This window comes from Peromyscus maniculatus, chromosome 12 (assembly GCF_049852395.1).
Source record: "Peromyscus maniculatus bairdii isolate BWxNUB_F1_BW_parent chromosome 12, HU_Pman_BW_mat_3.1, whole genome shotgun sequence".
Classification (NCBI taxonomy): domain Eukaryota; kingdom Metazoa; phylum Chordata; class Mammalia; order Rodentia; family Cricetidae; genus Peromyscus; species Peromyscus maniculatus.
The window spans coordinates 20,597,257-20,616,799 of record NC_134863.1 but is presented as its reverse complement, the minus strand read 5'-3'; the positions used below and the strand labels follow the sequence as shown (position 1 = coordinate 20,616,799).

The window sequence follows — 19,543 nt, the reverse complement described above, 5'->3', positions numbered from 1 at the left end:
GCATATCTATTGGACTATGAAACGCAACTTTTATTGTGTAATTTTTTTTCCTCATTAGTTTGCAAAGTAGTGAATTGTGGAGACTTGGTTTCATTTATTCACATATTTATCAGTATGGTGAAACATGCTGACCAGGCGATGACTGCTAGTCAAAATGCTGTTTGTGTAGTGGAGGAGAACAGGATGGAAAGTTAGAAAAAGAAAAAATTCTGAGGAGCATCTCTAACTTTGCTTCTTCCAGAAATGTCTTTTAGCCCTCGAGTTGCTGTGTGCTCTGATCTTCAAACTGGAGACTCTTGTTATACATTTTTTTTTTTCTTTTTTGTAGGTGAGATACATAAAAGTGCAGAAAATAAGATATGTTTGGAATAATTTAGAAGGACAGTTTCAGAAGATTGGGTAAGTGGCTTCAGCAAGTGTCTCCAAAGAACACAGGCATTGTCTCGCAAACATCACTGCCACTGGATTCTTTGTATTGTTTTAGCTCCCTGGAAGACTGGCTCAGTTCTGCAAAGATTCATCAAAAGTTTGGACTGGGTCTAACATCAGAAGAGCAGGAGATCAGGTACTACATGCACGGTGTCTGTACTAGCTCCAAAGGGCTGAGATTGGTTAGCCAGGTAGCCCAGCACATGGTCTTGATTCAGTAAGAGCAGAAAAGGTGTGTCCTGTGCATGACCTCATCTATCTTCAGAGCAATTTTTTTTTTAATGGAGTCAGGGGGTATAACAGGTATGACCACCAATTCAACAGAAGAGATGTGAAGTGTGAGGCCGAGAGAGATTTCATGGCTTGAACAAAAATGGAGACACACACACACACACACACACACACACACACACACCATTGCATGTGCACGCACAGGCACACACAGTGGGCGAACTGACTGAGCTCCACATAATGGCATGTATAGTGATTTGGATCAAGGTCATGCAAGGTGTGTATGGAGCTCCACAATCCAAATCAATCACTAGGCACAGAAACAGGACTGGGAGAAGGCACTTGATTGTCCAGAACCTGTGCCTTTGAGCAAATAGCTTTTTCATTTGGGTCTTAATCATAAAGAAAGGGCTGCAGAGATGGTTTGGCCACCAAGGGCACTGTACTTACTGCTCTTCCAGATGACCCAAGTTTGGCTCTGAGCATTCAATTTGGGCTCCTCACAACCACAGGTAACTTGAGCTCCAGGGGATGCAATGCCCTCTTTTGGCCTCCATAGGCTCTTGCGCGCGCGTACACACACACAATCTTAAAAGTGGAGGAGTAGAGACCTATTCCTGTTTTTTGGAAGAGATGGTGCCCATTGCAGCCTCATTTTATCCTGCATGCTTGTAAGCAATGCAGAAATCGCAGTAGGTCCCTTACCCCTACTGAAGCAGAGTCTTGTTTTAATGAAATTACCAAAATTATACGTGTTTACACAAAAAATGGAGGATGATAGTCCATGCATTTTGCCAAGTTGTTTTATCTGAGGGTCTAAATGGAAGGTACAGAGAATGGTTAGTAATCTCCATAGGAAAAGTATTCATAAAGTGCTGTGTCTCTGCATAATCAAAGCAACACAACTCTGGATTTTCAGTTAGTAGGATGTATAATTCTGCATGTTGAGCTCTTTCTGAGAATCAAGGACTTTTCTGTTCACATTAAAACAAATATTCAGCCTCACAGAACTCCTGAATATGAGCATAAACAATAGGTATGGTATTTCCCCGTCACTAATAATATTCTACCTTCATGATCTCCCCATTCCATTTCCATGGAACAGTGGAGGAGAGAGAGTTGAGATCATATGAGTTCTGAAAGCATTTGGGAGAAAGTAGGTAATATTACATATCAAAAGTACCACGTAGGGAAATATTTAGACTTCAGGGAGTATAGTTCAATGGAAGCAACATAATCTGGTTTACTGCTTTTGCTCCTGGGACCCCTCATCCTCTTCAGTTACTTTGAGACACATGGGTGTGCTATGTAACAAGAGATACTTCGATTGACTTGGGAAATAAGAAAAGGAATATAGAGTATACCTTTTCTCTAAATGTACAGGGGGTGAGATTTCTTTCATTGCTGTGACCGAGTAAATTGTGGTCTCTCCCTGCAGGAGGTTAATATGTGGACCTAATGCTATTGATGTTGAAATCACACCTATCTGGAAATTGCTCATCAAGGAGGTAATTTCTCCAGGACTTTGCCTGGACATTGGGTAGAAAATGATGAATCTTTGCTCTGGCCAGCTGGGGATCCAACTTGTTAATAAGTGACTACAATTTATGAGCTTCTTTAAGAGAATGCCAACCCTGCTTTCTGGATACGCTGTGTGTTCTTTTCCTTCAAGCTCTTTGGGCACACTGTACTCTACAAGGCAGACTGTGACTCTCATGTGTCCACTTCCTATCTGAAGACTCAGATGAATGCTGGGGTTTCCCCCTTTCTTAAAACACTATGCTGCCTATCCCGTTTCAATTCTGTGAAAGTGAAATCACATTTATTTTAGGAAAAAATTTTTCTTAGACAACATATGCAATTACCTCAACATTCAAAACTGTAGGGAGGAAACCATATTTGTTTAGCCTGTCTGAGGTCTTCTGATCTCAATGAGGTGGAAAGAATGGCTTAACCATCACTTAGTAAGATAAAAAATGTTCTCTTGTGCTTTTATTGTGGGATTTATTATTTTGAAACCATACAGCAGTCCTCTGTGTCTTTCTGATATTCCATCTCCATTCATCTTTGCCTTAAAAAGGCTTCCTAAATTCGAGATACTTTCTTGATATTTCTGAACATGTTTGCGAATGACAGAAGACCAAGCAAATTGGTTGAGAAAGGTTCTGTGGGCTGCCTCCCTCGCCTGAAGCTGGGATTCCTGTTCCTGTGAGTAACTACAGCGAAGCTGAGGGAAGGCACAACATATTTTAAGTCAAGCAGGACTACAACCATTGATGTTGACATCTGTCCTCCCCTCCCCCCCAGTGAACCAGATGTGTGGCTACAGCGTGCCATGTCATCTTCTCTCGCCACTTATGGAAAAATGCAGCCTTGCTTTCCATCAACCCATCAGTGAAAAGTTCTTTAATGGCATTATATGTGGCAGCAGTTTTGTCATAGAGTGGACAACAGACCAAGTAGCTTAATTCTGTAAACCCAAGTGTGTCACCTTTCTCAAGTCCAGGGAGTATAAACGGAGGACGATAACATCTACTCTTTATCGATTACTTTGAGGCTTAGCACAATGACATGCGAAGCACAACTTTGTGGATTGCTAAGTGTAGCAGTGATTAAAATAAGTGCTCCGGGGTCAGAACGCTTTAAGGATTTAGATTTTTGGCTCCATGACAGTCATAGCTGTGTGACCTTGAGCAAATTTCTCAAGATCTGAGGCTCCATGTCCTTATCTTCATAATAGAGATAAGTAATAACTTCTGGTTAATGAGGTAATTGTGGGAAAGAAATGAAAAGATTCAGCCCATTGTCCAGCACACAGAGACTTCTGATTACATAGAACAAGAACAATAGCATATCTCGTGGGGTGATTTAGGTCACAGTGCTGATTAGGAAAACAAGCCAATGAACAGCCACGTGTGAAGCCCAAATGCCATTCTTGTCTTCCTGTCTTTATGTCTGCTAACAGGTTCTAAATCCATTTTACATCTTTCAACTCTTCAGTGTCTGTCTGTGGTTCAGTGAAGATTACAAAGAGTATGCTCTGGCCATCATCCTCATGTCTGTTATTTCCATAGCTCTGACCGTGTACGATCTCAGACAGGTGAGTCCCCTGGGTCCTGCACTTGACTTCCCTGGCTTGCTCTTAGACAAGAATCTTGAAATAGCATGGGCCCATCTGTGTGAAACAAGATCATGTTCATGAAAACACAGCAGAAGTGCCGCTGTCCAGAGGGCGACAGGAAGTGAACTTCCTGTACATCCCAGTCCTTGGGAAGATGGAGGGACCTGTGTTAATATGAAGTCCTTGATCTTTTTGTTTGTTTGGTGTTCATCTACCAAAGTTCTAGTTCACCACTTCAGTTTCCTTATACTTATAGCAGGGGAACAGGGGGGTCTAGGGACCGTTGGAAGAAAACCATGTGGAACAGACATGAGTCGATTATTTATGAATCCATAAGTACCAACCTCTTCCTGGCAAGTTTTCTATACACCTCTCATCAAAGTGTTCTCCCACACTATGAGAAGACATTTCAAACCGTCCCTCTTCAGAGACGCTTGTCTTTTCATCGTTGCTTTCTCAGCAAAACAATCTCACAAGTTATTTCACAAAGCCGATGGAAGCCTAGTATGAAATTTGCTCATCTCCCTACAATCTATTGCCAAATGCTCCATTCTCCTCAGCCCCGGCTTCCCTTCCCTCTCATCACAGTGGAGGACATGCCTTAGAGATCATCATCTGTGCCCCGGACACCTGCTCTTACCTTTTTGGGGGTGTTCATGCAATCCACAGATGACTCTCCTCTCTGCACCTTCCCAAGAGTTTATCTGTGTTTAACATTCTCCAGCTTCGTCAGACTTAAACACAAACCTCCAACAAAGGACCATTTTCTCCATACTCTGCACCCATCTTCAGTTACCTGCTGTAGCTTCCTTCTTTCCTTAATAAAAATCTCAGCTCTTTATGCACATGCTCATGATCTGAACACCTTTCTCTCACTCTTTACATGCTGACACGATTTCTCCTTTCATGCTTCCATCTAAACAACTTTTGTTAAGGGCATCAATATAATCCTAAAGCCTATAGGTAATCTGAAGTGAAATTTAAAAAAAAAGACATTTAAACTTAGCTAGTCATTTTCTCTTGTACAAGGAACAATATATGGGTATGTTAAAAAAAATTAAGATAGAGTAACACAGTAAATGAAAATAGGATCCCTTTCCATGGAAAGAATCACCAGTGTCCAAGCCGGACTTTTAGGACTTACTGGGGCCAGATATTCTTTACACTTCAGCAATATTACACACACACACACACACACACACACACACACACACACACACACACACACACACATCTGTTTTTCAGCACGAAAGTATGCCACATGCACTATTTTGCAATTGCATTTTCACCGAATATATCTTTAATATTGTTCCATATTAACACATACTTCCTTCAGAACTGATGTAGTTTTATGACTGTGTGCTGACTATTTTGGCAACTGATAGAGTCTTAGGTGGTTTTTAGTCTTCTGCTACTAAAGCAAAGCTGCAGTGAGAGTCTTTATACATATGGTTTTCCATACTTTACATCTGTAGTGACCTACATTACATAGAAACGTGTGTATAGCTTATTATTTGTAAATATATTTATCTATTTGACTATATGGCGAAGATCTGCAAATATATTTAAATACATATTTTGAATATATATCTTTAAGTAAATTTGACAATAAGAGTCATATTTCTGTTGTTTTCCATTCTATCTTGTTTCTTAACATAGCCTTAGGAATATAAAAGACTGCTTAATAAATGTTGGTTGAGTGAATGCCCACATGAATGAAAGGATGACTTAGTAGTGTAACACTTTTTGGCCTTATCCTACTGTACTAAACATTCTTAGGGCATAGTTATCAGATTTAAAAATAATTCAGAGAGTGTGTCTTTTAAAAATTTTCCATATGTATGTGATTCTGGTCATTGTAATCTCTCTCCCCTATTGCTTTCTCTCATTCTTCCCCATCCCACTGAAACCCTTCATCCAACAAGGCCCTCCTCTGCTCTGATGATGGTGTGTGTGTGTGTGACCCCTGACTTCACTTAGGCTTGCCTGCATAAGCATGGGTTAGGAGTTATTTTCTGGAGCATGGTCAACTTACCAGTGACTGTACCACTGAAGAAAACTATACTCTCTTTCCCAGCACACCACTAACTCCCCACAATCCTCCTGGGAGAGGTGGAGCCTTGTAAGCCTGTCCCCTTAGGAAGTGTCTCAAATAATAATAGTAGGATGAAAAATGAAAACCTGAAATGATTGGAAAACTTAATCAGTCATAAGGTCATTCACACAATGCTTTCTTATTAAATGTGGAATAAAACATTTATTTATTTTTTTCTTTTTGTCTTGATTAACTCTCAATGTAGTTCATTTATCACACACACACAAAAAAAAAACACCAGCCGGGCGTTGGTGGCGCACGCCTTTAATCCCAGCACTCGGGAGGCAGAGCCAGGTGGATCTCTGTGAGTTCGAGGCCAGCCTGGGCTACCAAGTGAGCTCCAGGAAAGGCGCAAAGCTACACAGAGAAACCCTGTCTCAAAAAAAAAAAAAAAAAAAAAAAAAAAAAAAAAAAAACACCAGTGGGAAGACTCTGTTCCTACCCAGCATCTCCAGCTGGCAGCCTAAAGCCCTCTCATGTTTACAGAGGGCTAGCTCCATGCTGAGCAATAACTGGGGTCTACACTTACACAGATAAATGTTGTCTGTTTTCCTTCTCTTTGCAGCAGTCTGTAAAACTGCACCATCTTGTTGAATCACATAATAGCATCACAGTCTCTGTATGTGAGAGAAAAGGTAAGTTACGCTATTTTATACCTACATGTTATATCCACAGGCAATCAGAAAGTGACTTGGTTTCTGTTTTCTGATTGTTCCCACCAACTCATCTGCATGTACATTGTTCTCATACATCTGCTTATAAGAAAGAGGAATCTGAGATCTTTTCACCATAAGAAGGAAACCCATTTCATAGAGGTTGAATTTGCATGGCAAACCAAATATATCTGTAAGGTACACAATTCAGTAGATTTTGACATGTGTGTATACTCACAAAAGTATGGACATCATCAAGCAGACAGGACGACTTGTTGCCTACAGTTGTCTTGAGTCCATTTGTCCTTCCTCCCCCTTTGCCTCCCTCATACACAGTAGTCATTTATCTGCATTCTGTTGCTATAGGTTAACATCCCTATTTAGAATTGTACGTAAAACACATTCTTTTGTCTTTTATCATATATTTTGGGTTAGTTTGGCAAGAGGAGAACAAAGTTCACAACGATTCATCTGCTTTTGTTAAGAGTATCCATCGTACATTCTTTTTTATTTCCTAAGGTATGCCATTAGATGGGTATACATACATTCGTTTAATTCACCTGTGGATGATATTTGAGTTATCTCACTTTTTTTTGTTACAAACCACAATGCTGTGAACAGTCAGGCGTGGGTTTTTTCATAGGCATACTCTATCATCCCTTGTATGTACCTAGTTACAGAGCAGTTAACCCCGGGGTAGATGCTCAACATTTTAGGAAACTAGTGAATTGTTTTCCAAAATGATTGTAGCATTTCCATTCCTACCTGCTGTGTATGACAGTCTCAGTTCCACATTCTTGTCCCCACTCAGTGTGGCCAATCTATGTAATTTTAGCCACTTTAAATTATGGAATAAAATAAAGTATCTTATTACTTTAATTTGCATTTCTCCAATGGTTAATGGCCCTGAAGATCTTTTCAAGGGCTTATTTGTGACTCACATGCCTTTTTTGAAGTATCAATTTGTGTCTTTTGTTAAGCAGATTGTCATATTATTAAATGTTATCAGACATCTTCTCTCAGTCTATGATATATCTTATCGTTTTCTTCACAGCATCTTTTAAAGGGCAAATGCTTTTACATTTTAAAGTCCAGCTAATGAGCCTCTTCCTTTAAGGATTATATTTCTAGTCTAATTTCTAAGGCATCTTTGCAAATTTTAAGGTCACTGAGCTTCTCTATATAGTTTTAAGCTTATGTTCTACATTGTGTTTTCACCATCTGCTTTGCATCTGTTTTAGACTGAAGTTCACTTTTCTCCATCAGGTATTTAAGTACTCTGATGCCAGTTGTTTAAGAAGATTGATTCTGTACTAGCATGTTGCCTATAGATCTTTGCTAAGCACCTGTTGTCTATGAAGGTGGACCATTTTGTGAACTCCATGTTTTGTTCTCTCACTGTCCTGCCACGGCCACATGATGTCATTGATAATATGATCTGAATAAGTCATGTTAGTGCTTCAGTTTAATTCTCTTTCAGTGCTACTTTGATGTATCATGCCCCCCTCCAGGGTTAATATGGATTGTTAATTTGGAATGGTCTAGAATCACCATGGAGATGAACTTCTGGATGCACCTATGAGTAATTATGAAGATCAAGCTAGCCTCTCAGTATGCCTGTGGACAATTATCTTTATTATGCTAACCGGGGTGAGATGACTCACTTGGACAGTGGGTGGCATGACTCTGAGGCCCCAGACTGAGTAAAAAGGAGAAAACAAACTGAACACTAGTATTCTGCTTCTTTCTCCTTCTGACTAGATGAAATGTGGCCAGCTGTCTCAAGCTGCCAGACTTCTTTCATGGTTGGACTGTATTCTCTCAACCTGTAAGCTGAAATAAATCTTTCCCCTTTGAGTTGTTTATCACAACAAGGAGAAAAGTAAATAATACAGAAAATTAGGACCGCAAGGTGATGTTGCTCTGATAACATGACCATGTCAGTCTTAGGCCTTTGAGATTATTTTGTGCCTACAATATGGAAGAGTCTGGTACTTTCAGGGAGAAAAGTCCTAGCATGTTGGAAACAGAGCTTAATGTGCCATTCTGATGGAAACCTAGAAGACAAGAAAAGATGAGAGAAACAGACAGTAGTTGCCTGTGCTCATGAGGTTTCAGAGAGGAACTAGGACTCCATCAGAAATTGGGCTGTGGTCATTCATGTGATATTTTGGTCAAGAATCTTGTTTCATTTTGCCCATGTCTGGAGAACTTGAGTGAAATTGAATTCAAACATAATGGATTAATTAGTTAGTTGGAGGGTATTTATCGACAGTAAAGTATTCATTGGCTGTTTCATGGCTACCCTTTCCTGAACTTATCCAGGTCTACAGTGAAAAGGAGCAGAAATTTGGGCAGAAGAATGTGAAAATGTGCAGTTAGTTGGGGAGGCAGAGAGCTTGACCAAATTGAACTTTGGAGCCACAGTACGTACTGAAAAAGAGGCTGTAATTATTAAAGAGAAGTATTTTGTTCTACATTGGGGTAATAAGAAATGTACCCTGGTGGCAAGACCCCATTTCTCAAAGGTTAAAGCTTGAAATGATGGCTTATTTGAAAAAAGAGAGTCGAAATTGAGGATGCAGGGAACAGGAATCCCTGCTCCTATAAATCAACTGCCTAATTAAAAGTTCCCCATGGTTCATCTGATGGGGAAAGTTGCAGGTGTGGAGTAGAGCTGACCTAAGAAAGAGGCTGTGTATGCTATAGGTGACAGAAGTGGAGGAGCGGGGTTACTCAAGCCCTGTGGAGCCCATATGATTACATTATGAGCCCCAGATGCTGCATATGGAGCTGTAGGATTTGGCATTTGTTCTGCTGCATTTAGATCATGCATTGCTTTAAGCATTCCTTCCTAAGGCCCCATTCTTCTCTTTGGAATTTGAATGTTTATGGCAGTGGTTCCCAACCTGTGGGTCATGACCCATTTGGGATTCGAATGACTTTTTCACAGGGGTCACATATCAGATATCCTGAATACCATATATTTACATTAAAAATCATAACAGTAGCAAAATTACAATTATGAAGTAGCAATGAGATAATTTTATGGTTGGGGGTCACCACCACATGAGGAACTATATTAAGGGGGTCACAGAATTAGGAAGGTTGCGAACCACTGGTTTATGGTGTGACATTAAATGCTAAAGGTATGCAACTTGTAACTAAAAAATTAATGTTTTAAAGGTTCACAGTCACGAGTTTGTCTTATGCTTTAGAAAGACTTGAACTATGGGCTTTTGAATGGCATTGGAATTGTTAAATTGTTAAAGACTTGGGGGACTTTTAGAGACAAACTGGAAGTATATCACATTATGAGCTAAAAAGGAAACTTCTAAGTGATAAGAGTGGAGTGTTATGATTTAAAATCATGTGTTGGAGTGACAAGTTGATAAGAGATGGGTTGTGATGATTACTATTATTGTCAACTTGACAAGATCTAAAGTCACCCGTGTGTCAAGTCTGTAAGGGATTATCTCATTAATTTAGTCTTTGAGCATGTCTGTGAAAGATTATCTTGATAAGTTAATTGAGGTGTGTCGTCCAACCTTAGCCATGGGTGGCACTGTTCCACAGGCTGGGGTCCTAAGCTGAATAAAGAGGAGCAAGCCAGCTGAACACCAGTATTCATCTCTTTGCTTCCTGACTGTGGATGTACTGTGACCAGCTGTCTCTGGCTCCCATCACCATGAGTTCCTCTTCATGTTGGACTGTATTTTCTTGGACTCTTAAACTCTTCCTCAAGTTGATTATTGTCAAATATTTTGTTATAGAAATGAGAAGATATAGTAACAAATACAGACTCTTCTTTTCAAAATGACTTGGAAAACAATTTGTTTAATTGTTTATTTCTTTAAACTGTGATGAGATTTTGATTGGTGTTGTGTTAAGTCTATAGGTCAATGGTAGAAAATGAACCTATTTACAGCTCTGGATATTTTCTGCAGAGATGTAGATTTCTTTAGGTCTCCTTAGATTCCCCTCTTAGGCAATTTGCAGTTGTTAGTGTGTGAACCTTACACATTCTTTCTCAGATTTATTCTTAAGTATTTCAGAGTTTCGATGCTATTATAAATATTATAAAAAGTAAATATTGGTTCATTCTCTACTTATCCCCAGCATGCATTTACTGAGAGTGCTCAGCCAGAGTGTTCGGTATCTCATTCTTACAATGTAAGCCTTTGCTCATAGGCATTTTTCCAAAGCATACCTAGTGAAGAGTTTAGAGTAAAGTATGAGTTCTTGATGACACTCACAACTCGAGTTTAGAACTATAAATGTTTTCTTTTACTTTGAGGATTGTACTTGTGTTTCCCTTTCATACTGAAAACTCCAGTTCTCAGTGACAGCAAAGAATGGTTCATTTGTTTTATCCTACCATATACAATCATCTCAAAATAATAAGCTGACATTCTCAGCAATGAAGTAATTCTGAGAAACAGTTTACAATGTTTTGAAGAGTTCCCCACTTCAATTGTGATAGCTCATTAGAAACAGAGCCAAACACACAATTCAATTTAATAAATTATGCTTCAATATCATTCAAAATAGTTCTCCGCATGATTCTGCCAACAATGTAATTGATTCATTTCACTCATTTGTTTTAGGTTTTTAGCGTCAGCTTTTCAAATTTACTTTTATTTTACATAGATACTCTAAAAATATCACCATGTTTTAAATTTTAAATTCATGAGATAGAAGATATTCAGGCTGGTTCAACTTCTTTCTCTTCCCTTTGCCTTGTTTATCATAGCTACTTTTGTTATTTTTGAATTTATTCTTACAATTAGAAATATAAGCAAATTATATGAAAAGCAATGGCTTATATTATGCATGCAAAATAGATTACATAATTACACTGGTGTGTTTTTATGAACAAAGGTATACCAAATTTAACTATTCTGTACACACCTATGATTCCATGGATAACAGGTATATATACATTCTTCATTCCTTATGATTCACAGTCTTCTCATGTGGAGGAACCATTATTAATTCAGTCAGTCTTCTATTGAATGTTTTCCCAGTCTTACACCATCATAAGTAACACTGTAATAAAGAGTTTCTATGTATGCCCCTTCATATTTTCATGAGTGTATCTTTGGTATAGATTTTGAGATGCCAAATTTCTAGATTAGAGAATAAAGGCATGCACACTTTTGCTAGATAAATATTGCCAAATTTTATTCAGTAGAGATTGTGCCAGCTTGCATTTAGCTAGCAATGTGAGAGTGCCCATTTACTCACCACAGTGCCAACAGAATATGCTGTCAGATTACTTGATTTTCTAGTCAGAGAGGTAATCAGTGTTATCTCATGCATATCTGCCTCCCTTCTCTTTTTCTTCAGAGACATTGTAAAGAGAGACCATTCCTATTTTCCAGAATGACTTAAAAACAAGTTCCTGAGATCATAGAGATGACTCAGTTAATACAGCAGTTGCTAAGCAACTGTGAAGATGAGGATCCTGCTCTTCAGAACCCATGTAAAATCTGGCACATGTGGAAGCCACCTGAAATTCTAGTGCTCAGGAAGCAGAAAGAGGGGATCTCTGGGACCAACTAGCTAGTCAGAATCGTCAGCTCTAGATTCAGCAAGAGACCTGGCCTCAAAAAAAAAAAAAAAAAAAAGTCAAAGGTGATGGAGAATGACACTTGATGTCAGCCTGGAGTGTGCACACGCACAATCACACATTTGCACACGTATCTGCCCACCCACATGAAAACATGCGTACACATGTACATATACCACACATACACATAGACAAAAGAGAAAAGAAATAAGTAGTTGACATGTGGCTCCACAATTTCAACATAGTTTACTGTGCATTCTTTAGAGACCAGGACATTCTCCTGAAGAAACTGCAGTGTCCTCAGGAAGCTGACACTTGCTAACATGGTCTCCTCTTTGTTGTGTTTTCTCAGTAATGTTCTCTATATGATAGGGATCCAGGACCACAAATGGTGTTATTTGCCATCATCTTCAGTATTTTTCAGTTGGTTCTTCTATGATCCATATTCTCCCATTCTGGGTATTTTATAAATTGTCACTATGTTTGGATTCGGCAAATCACAGATATGATGTGTGTGTGTGTGTGTGTGTGTGTGTGTGTGTGTGTGTGTGTGTGTGTCTGTGTGTGTCCCTTCTTATCAAGATGTACATAATTTAAATTTGTTCCTTTACTAATGATGTTAAGTTACTTAATTATATGGTGTCTGCCAGCTCTTTTTTTAAAAGTATGCTGTTTTTTCCTTTGTAATTAATAGTTATATTGTTGAGAAATATTTTCAGACTATATGAATAGACTATCTCCATCAAAGTTTCACCCACTAGTTTTATTATCTACTGATGTTTCCTGACTTAATTATTGCTTTTATACTTGATAAATAAGGATTTTCTAATTTGAACTTTTTAATTATTTAATTGCCATCTTGCTGCAAGGAAAAATCTATTTTTCTTTTTACTTATATACCCACTAACCTATGCCATTATGGATTCATGAAGCCCTATTTACTCAATGGCTTTATTATTCTTTATTCTTTATTATTATTTACTTTGTTAAAATCTTTCAGATTTAGGCAGCCAGCCCCTTTATGTGGCTTTTGATATCTTTTTGGTCTGTCTTCATTGTTTGAATATTTTCCTATTTAATGGCACAGTGTTTCTCCAGCTTATAATTTATATTTGCCAGGTTGTAATCGGCTTTTTCTTTAAGACGTCTTCATGATTTCATTTTGGGTGTGTGGTGCTGTGGCTGGAATTGAGAACTCAGTATTTGGTTGTGTAGTGTGCTTGTCCTTATTAGGGAATCATTGCCCTTAGGCTTCCTCAGAAGGATGTTAGAGTATATGTTAACACACTGACCAGAGTCATATAATGTATAGATATTCCTACATATTTGCACATGACTTTATGATGTCCCCAACTCCAAGTCATAGGGTCTTTTCAAGGCTTATGTCCTTTGTACTTCACCTTTCTTTCTTTTTCTCTATGAGAAACCTGGCTCTCACTGACTTCAGTCGATCTGCTTATGGTATTGGTTCAGCCTGGGTGTGACCAATCTTCCAGCATTGTTGATGCTTTCACTATGCCCAGTCTCGCTCCCATGTAAACACCTTCATCACCTGCCCAGACCCCAACATTCCATAGCAGGGTACCACTGCTATGGTTGTATGGTGCCTACCTGGGTTCTGTTGGTCAGAGCCAAGGACACACACATGACCTTTCTTCCCACCTAGACTCCAACACCATAGGTAGCCTGTAAGCCATCTTCCCAGCCATGTGCATAGACACATTTCCAGTCACTGTGATGAAGTACCCTGGCCAAAGCACCTTGCAGGAGGAAGGGGTTATTTGGCACACAGTTCCAGGTTGTGGTCTGTGGTGGTTTGCATGAAAATATTCTCCTCCTCCCCATAGACCTAGATGTTTGAATACTTGGTCCCCAGTTGGTGGAACTGTTTGAGAAGAATGAGGAGGTGTGGGTGTGGTCTCAGAGGTGTGCTACTGGGGGAGGTCTTTGAGGTTTCAAAGCCTTGTGCCACCCCTAATGTGCTCTCTGCTTCCTGTGTATGGCTCTAGATGTGAGCAAGCTCTTGGTCTGCTGTTCTGGCAATCAGGTCTGCTTGCTGCTGTGCATCCTTACCACGATGGTGAAGGACTTTTATCCCTCTGGAACCATCAGCACCCAATTAGACATTACTTCAATAAGTTGCCTTGGTCATAGTGTTTTTATCACAGCCACGGAAGATTAACTCATACATAGTCTTCATGATAGAGAAGTCAATGTGGCAGGACCATGAAGCAGCTAGTCCCATTGCATCCACAGTCGAGAGCAGAGGGCAGTGAATTAATGTTTGCTAGTGCACAGCTCTCCCTCTCCCCCTCATTCAGTACAGGTCCCAGCCCATGAAAGGGTGCCACCCACATTCAAGGTGGGGGTCTTAGTCACTTTTCTACTGCTGTGGTATAATCACCATGACCAAGGCAACTTAGAGAAGGGAGGGTCTATTTGGGCTTAGACTTCTAGAAGGTTAAGAATTTGTCACCATCGTAGTGGGGATGTAAAGCACTGGGCAGGCATGGTGGCAGGAAGAGCTGAGAACTCATGTCTCTAACTGCCAACAGAAAGCAACAAGAGCAAACTCAACATGGCACCGAGTTTTTCCACTCTCAAAACCCTTCCCCATGACATACTTCCCCCTCAAGACCACAGTCCGGAAGCCTCCCAGACAGGGCCACCAACTGGGGACCATGCATTTAAATGTTTGAGAAGATGGGGGGCATCTCATGCTAACCACCACAGTGGGTCTTCTCACCCATACTAGCCTGTCTGAGGCTACCCTCCTCAGAGACTTCCATAGGCTAACTTAATAGACAGTCCCTTGTTGAGATCGTCTCCCCAGATGATCCCAGATTCTGTTAAGGTGACAATTAAACCTAGCCCTCACGGCAGCCTATATGCTCAGCCCCATGACCTTTTTGAGACTGAATAAGGGAAGAAAGAAGTTCGGGCATCCAGGCAGGTAACCGGGAAGGAAGGGAGGGAAGAAGAAGGAATGAATAAAACAAGCAGCTTTTCAAATCTTGAGCATGTAACTTGTGTGTGCATGTGAACTGTTAGTATCTGGCAATTTATCACACAGTTGCTGTACATCTCTTGCTTGAAGATGTCTTTGTATATGAAAAATATTAGTCTTTTGTCTATAAGCATCAAATATGTTTTCTGAGTCTGTCATTATTTTTCCTTGGCTTTTTTTGTCGTTACCACTCTGGGAGCTTTATTCCATGTAGTCTGTTTCCTCCCTTCTTTTTGTCTTCAGAGTTTGAGCCAATGCTGAGGACTAGTCTCTCTTTTTACATGTTTTAGCTCCTTCTCTGAGAATCCACAGCATGGAGTGGTGGGATTGTTGACTGCGGGAACATAACCTCACTGTCTGCTCACACTTTCAGCTGGAGCCCAAGACCTGGAATCCCGCCTCCTGGTGCCTGGAGATTTATTAATTTTGACAGGGAGCAGAGTGCAAATGCCATGTGATGCCATTCTGATTGATGGCAGCTGTGTGGTAGATGAAGGCATGCTGACAGGTATGGCTGGAGCTCCGCGTTCGTAGCCTCCTCCGGGCTGGCTCAGGGTGTATGTTATCATGGTTCTGGTTGGCTCTTCCCCTACCCGAATGACAATCTTGCTCAGGGAAAGCTATGAGGCTGCTGTGTGACCTTTCTGCTTCTGCAAATCTTGCTTAGACTTCCCGTGGTTCTATCTGTGAGTTCAAATCAGGACTGTTTTCTATGCGCTCAAGTCAGCGCATTAAGAATTTACTGAATGTGTAGAATTTTCTTCCTCAACAAAAGATTATGGCAACCTCTTGTTTTATCTGAAAAGATTGTGGGGATCGTCAGATCTTTCAAAAACATGTCTTTTCTTTAGCATACTTGCATAAAATTCCCATTATAAACTAGGAAGTTCTGAAAACCATCAATGGCATCCTGAAATTCACAAGGCCAAAGCCAAGGGCCTCATAATCCTCACTGAAAATGTTAAAAAGTCCATGGTGCAACCTTGGACAGATCTCTTACTCTCAGAATATACACTGTGTGTTTTGGACTGGCTTTATTTCTTTTTTAACTTGCATGCTGAGCTGAGGGGTGGACTTCGAGGTCAACCTACCTCACAGTCTTTGCAACTGAGATCCAGAGGGAAGAGACTCACTCAAGCTTGTATCATTGTGATTTTGCACTTGTGAAGCATAATAATGGCATTTCTGTAAGATGAGGATGTTTTTTCAGGGATGAAAGTGGGACCAGTTGAAGCACAGTAATGTAGGGTGGTTTCCATTCAAGTCCATAGCAATCCCTTTGGTCCCAAGCAGGCCCGAAAGGCATGAACAGAGACAAGAATGTTCATCTCCCTTCTGTATGAGCTTAAAGATAAAGTGGGTGGTATCATGGCAGAGTAGGTTTATTTCCCAAGTATCCACAGACCCATAAAAGCCCATCAACTCTGGGACCTTCCTAACGCCCAGGACTATTTCTTAATGATTGATCATAGCTCCATGCTGACTTTTTACTACCGGCTCTGCAAAGACCAGTTGGAGGCTCTGAAGGCTTCTTCCTCAGAACTGTCCCTGGTTGCTCCCACAGCTTCAGATTCACCTTGTATTAGTACTCAGTTCTCTGAAGTATGTTCCTCCCACCACGCTGGCACAAGTTGCCAAAGTCAGAAGTGCCATGTCCAGTGATTTTGCTCCATCTTATCGACTGTTGTGTCTTATTTGGCTATTCTGACTATCTCTCTCCCAAACTCTCCTTGTCCTGACTTTTTCTAACATCCTGCTCTCTCTAGGTGCTTCTAGCACTGACCACGCCCATTCAGTTTGTTCTTTATCTTCTTTTTCTCTGTCTCCTTAAGTGCTGGCACCGCTCAGGGCTGTATTCTTGTCCTTTTCCCCTTTCACCCTTTGCTTGATTCTTAAATAATCTCAATCTCTCTCTCTCTCTCTCTCTCTCTCTCTCTCTCTCTCTCTCTCTCTCTCTCTCTCCCTCCCTCCCTCTCCCTCTCCCTCTCCCTCTCCCTCTCCCTCCCTCCCTCCCTCCCTCCCTCCCTCCCTCCCTCCCTCCCTCCCGCCTCTTTCTCTCTCTTCCTCTATCTCTCTCCCTCTCCTCCTCTCTCTGAAGCTTTACTTACCATGTCCCAACTGGTGAGCTCTGACTCACCAGTACTGAGTGCCAGATCCAAATAACTATCAACCATACACAAAGCTTTTCAACATGGTTCTTCTACAAGTAGCTCCCGTCCACAGTGGCCCAAAGGCAATTTCTGGTTTTCTTAGAATCTTAACATTTATTATTGTTGCCCGTCCTCTTTTCAAGCTAGGGTCCAGGAAGCTGTTTTAGTTCTCTGTCTCTATTCTATGACCTGCTGGTATAACAATTGTCTCGATTTTTGTAGCATCTTACTTCATATTTCTTGAATCTAGTACTTTCTTTCCTTTTCCACTCACCTGCTGTATTTCAGGCTCCATCCCCTCCAGCTATGACTTTTATGATCACCTTCCAGCTGACTGTCCACCCACCAACCCCATAAGCCTTGAACTCATCCCTTGCATCATGGATAGAGAATTTTGTCTTACACGTCATTGTAACACTGGCCTACAAACTAAAGCAGTTAACCATACCCCTGCTTCCTGATGCCAGGCCTACAGAAACAAGTTAAACACTTAACTGTGTCATACTTGGGGTTCTCCATGTTTGAGCATCTGCATAGGCCTTATGGCTTCGCACTCCCTACATCCCACATTCCATATCACACAGCTTGCTCTTCCATAAATGTCTTTTCCCAACCTATTTGAATGCTTATGTTTAACCTAAAGTACATATAGTATTTATAATATGACATTTTACTTATTTGGTTACATACTGCCCTCCTTTTCTAAAGCGCAGAACTCTCAACAACATGACCTGTGCTTGTCTTGTATCCCAAATACCTAGGCTACTTTTGCTCCTGATGAAGTTCTGTGACCCACCAGAGAGTGTAGATGTGATTTACAGGAGAAAGGCATCCCACCTCACAAAGTGAGCTAGATACTTGTTTCTTATAGGAGAAAGCATCCCTGTCACTAAAACTCCATTATCCCAGATGGCTAGCTCTGCACCCTGGAGGATGCAAACAGAAGCAGATCCCAGGCGGCATGTTCTCTTCTGTGGAACAGAGGTCATCCAGGCCCGGGCAGCTGCCTCCGGGACTGTGAGAGCAGTGGTCCTACAGACAGGTGAGCGTCTTCTCTGTAGGCTGTTTGCATTGACACCATTAGACCTCAGTGTGTCTAATTCCTTAAATTTATTAGGTTGGGACCAATCTTTGGATAGCACAACAAGTATATGTAAGTCTGTATGTTTTCAATGCTGACTTGCTGATTGAAGGGTGTCATCTGCATCTTAGAGGCATAATAGTGGCACAGATTACAGTTATCACTGTTTATGTGCTTTGCAGTTTATAAACACTTTTGTACATCAAGCTAGTAGCAAAGACACATATTGCCTGACCCCTCCCCATTGTGCACATGAAGAGTCTGAAGCTTGAAGTCAAGTGGTCAGTTAAAGCCTGATAAACTGAAAACAGGCAAAGCTGGACCAGAAACCCAGCATTTCCAACCAGAATCCCAAGTTCATTCCATGCAGGAAGCTGGAAACTCAAACTTTAGCAGTGAAATCTATTAGAAAGGTATAGAACGTGGGATGCATCATATTTTACTGGGTCACTCAATTTCAATTCAATTGAGGGAGACGTGTGTGTGTGTGGGGGGAGGTTGTGCTCACTCCCAGGGTCACTTCCTTAAAATTAAGCTGTGCTCTGAAGAGCTGTGCTCTGTCCTGGGTATGGCAGACCCTGTCACTGGTGTGCACTGAAGTTAGAGGTAGAGGGGGAGAAAGCCAGGGAGAGGACTCCGCTCTGAGAGAGATAATACATTTCCATATTAGCCGTATGCATTGTCCTAGACAACAAAACCCTGTTGTCTTTAGGTCTAAATTTTAGCTTTAGATTCTTTAGAGCATTGGCTCTCAATCTTCCTAATGCTGTGATATTTTAATACAGTTGAGGTGACTCCCAACCAGAAAATTATTTTTGCTGCTACATCATAACTGTAATTTTGCTGCTGTTACAAATCATAACATGGATATTTTTGGGGGTAGAAGTTTGCCAAAGGGGTCGAGACCCACATGTTGAGAACTACTGCTCTAGAGAAGACCAAAGCAATGTAGACATTTAGATGATTACTAACAGTGTGGTTTGTTATCCTGAAAATGTGGAACATGTGTTTGTCATTTCAGGGTTCAACACCGCAAAGGGGGACCTTGTGAGATCCATCCTTTACCCCAAGCCCATGAATTTCAAGCTTTACAGGGATGCCATCAGGTTCCTCCTGTGCCTTGTTGGGACAGCCACCATTGGCATGATCTATACTCTGTGTGTCTATGTGCTCAGTGGGGTAAGCCTTTGTATGCTTTCACACA

General features: G+C 40.8%; 1 protein-coding gene across 6 annotated transcripts in view; it reads left to right on the top strand.

The window, feature by feature from the left end:
• Positions 1-19,543, top strand: part of Atp13a4 (ATPase 13A4) — a 125,116-nt gene that overhangs the window by 62,485 nt on the left and 43,088 nt on the right. For 4 of the 6 annotated variants that reach the window (XR_013043704.1, XM_042259132.2, XM_006974469.4 and 1 more), the window contains exons 4-11: positions 329-399; positions 485-565; positions 2,099-2,168; positions 3,626-3,760; positions 6,442-6,511; positions 15,482-15,616; positions 18,130-18,300; positions 19,361-19,518. Coding sequence is in view for 5 of the 6 variants with exons in the window: in XM_042259132.2 (XP_042115066.1) it covers positions 329-399; positions 485-565; positions 2,099-2,168; positions 3,626-3,760; positions 6,442-6,511; positions 15,482-15,616; positions 18,130-18,300; positions 19,361-19,518 (891 nt within the window). In the remaining variant the exon portion in view is untranslated. The remainder of the gene's footprint in view (positions 1-328; positions 400-484; positions 566-2,098; positions 2,169-3,625; positions 3,761-6,441; positions 6,512-15,481; positions 15,617-18,129; positions 18,301-19,360; positions 19,519-19,543) is intronic. The other 2 variants (XM_042259131.2, XM_076548671.1) reach the window with 2 other exon arrangements.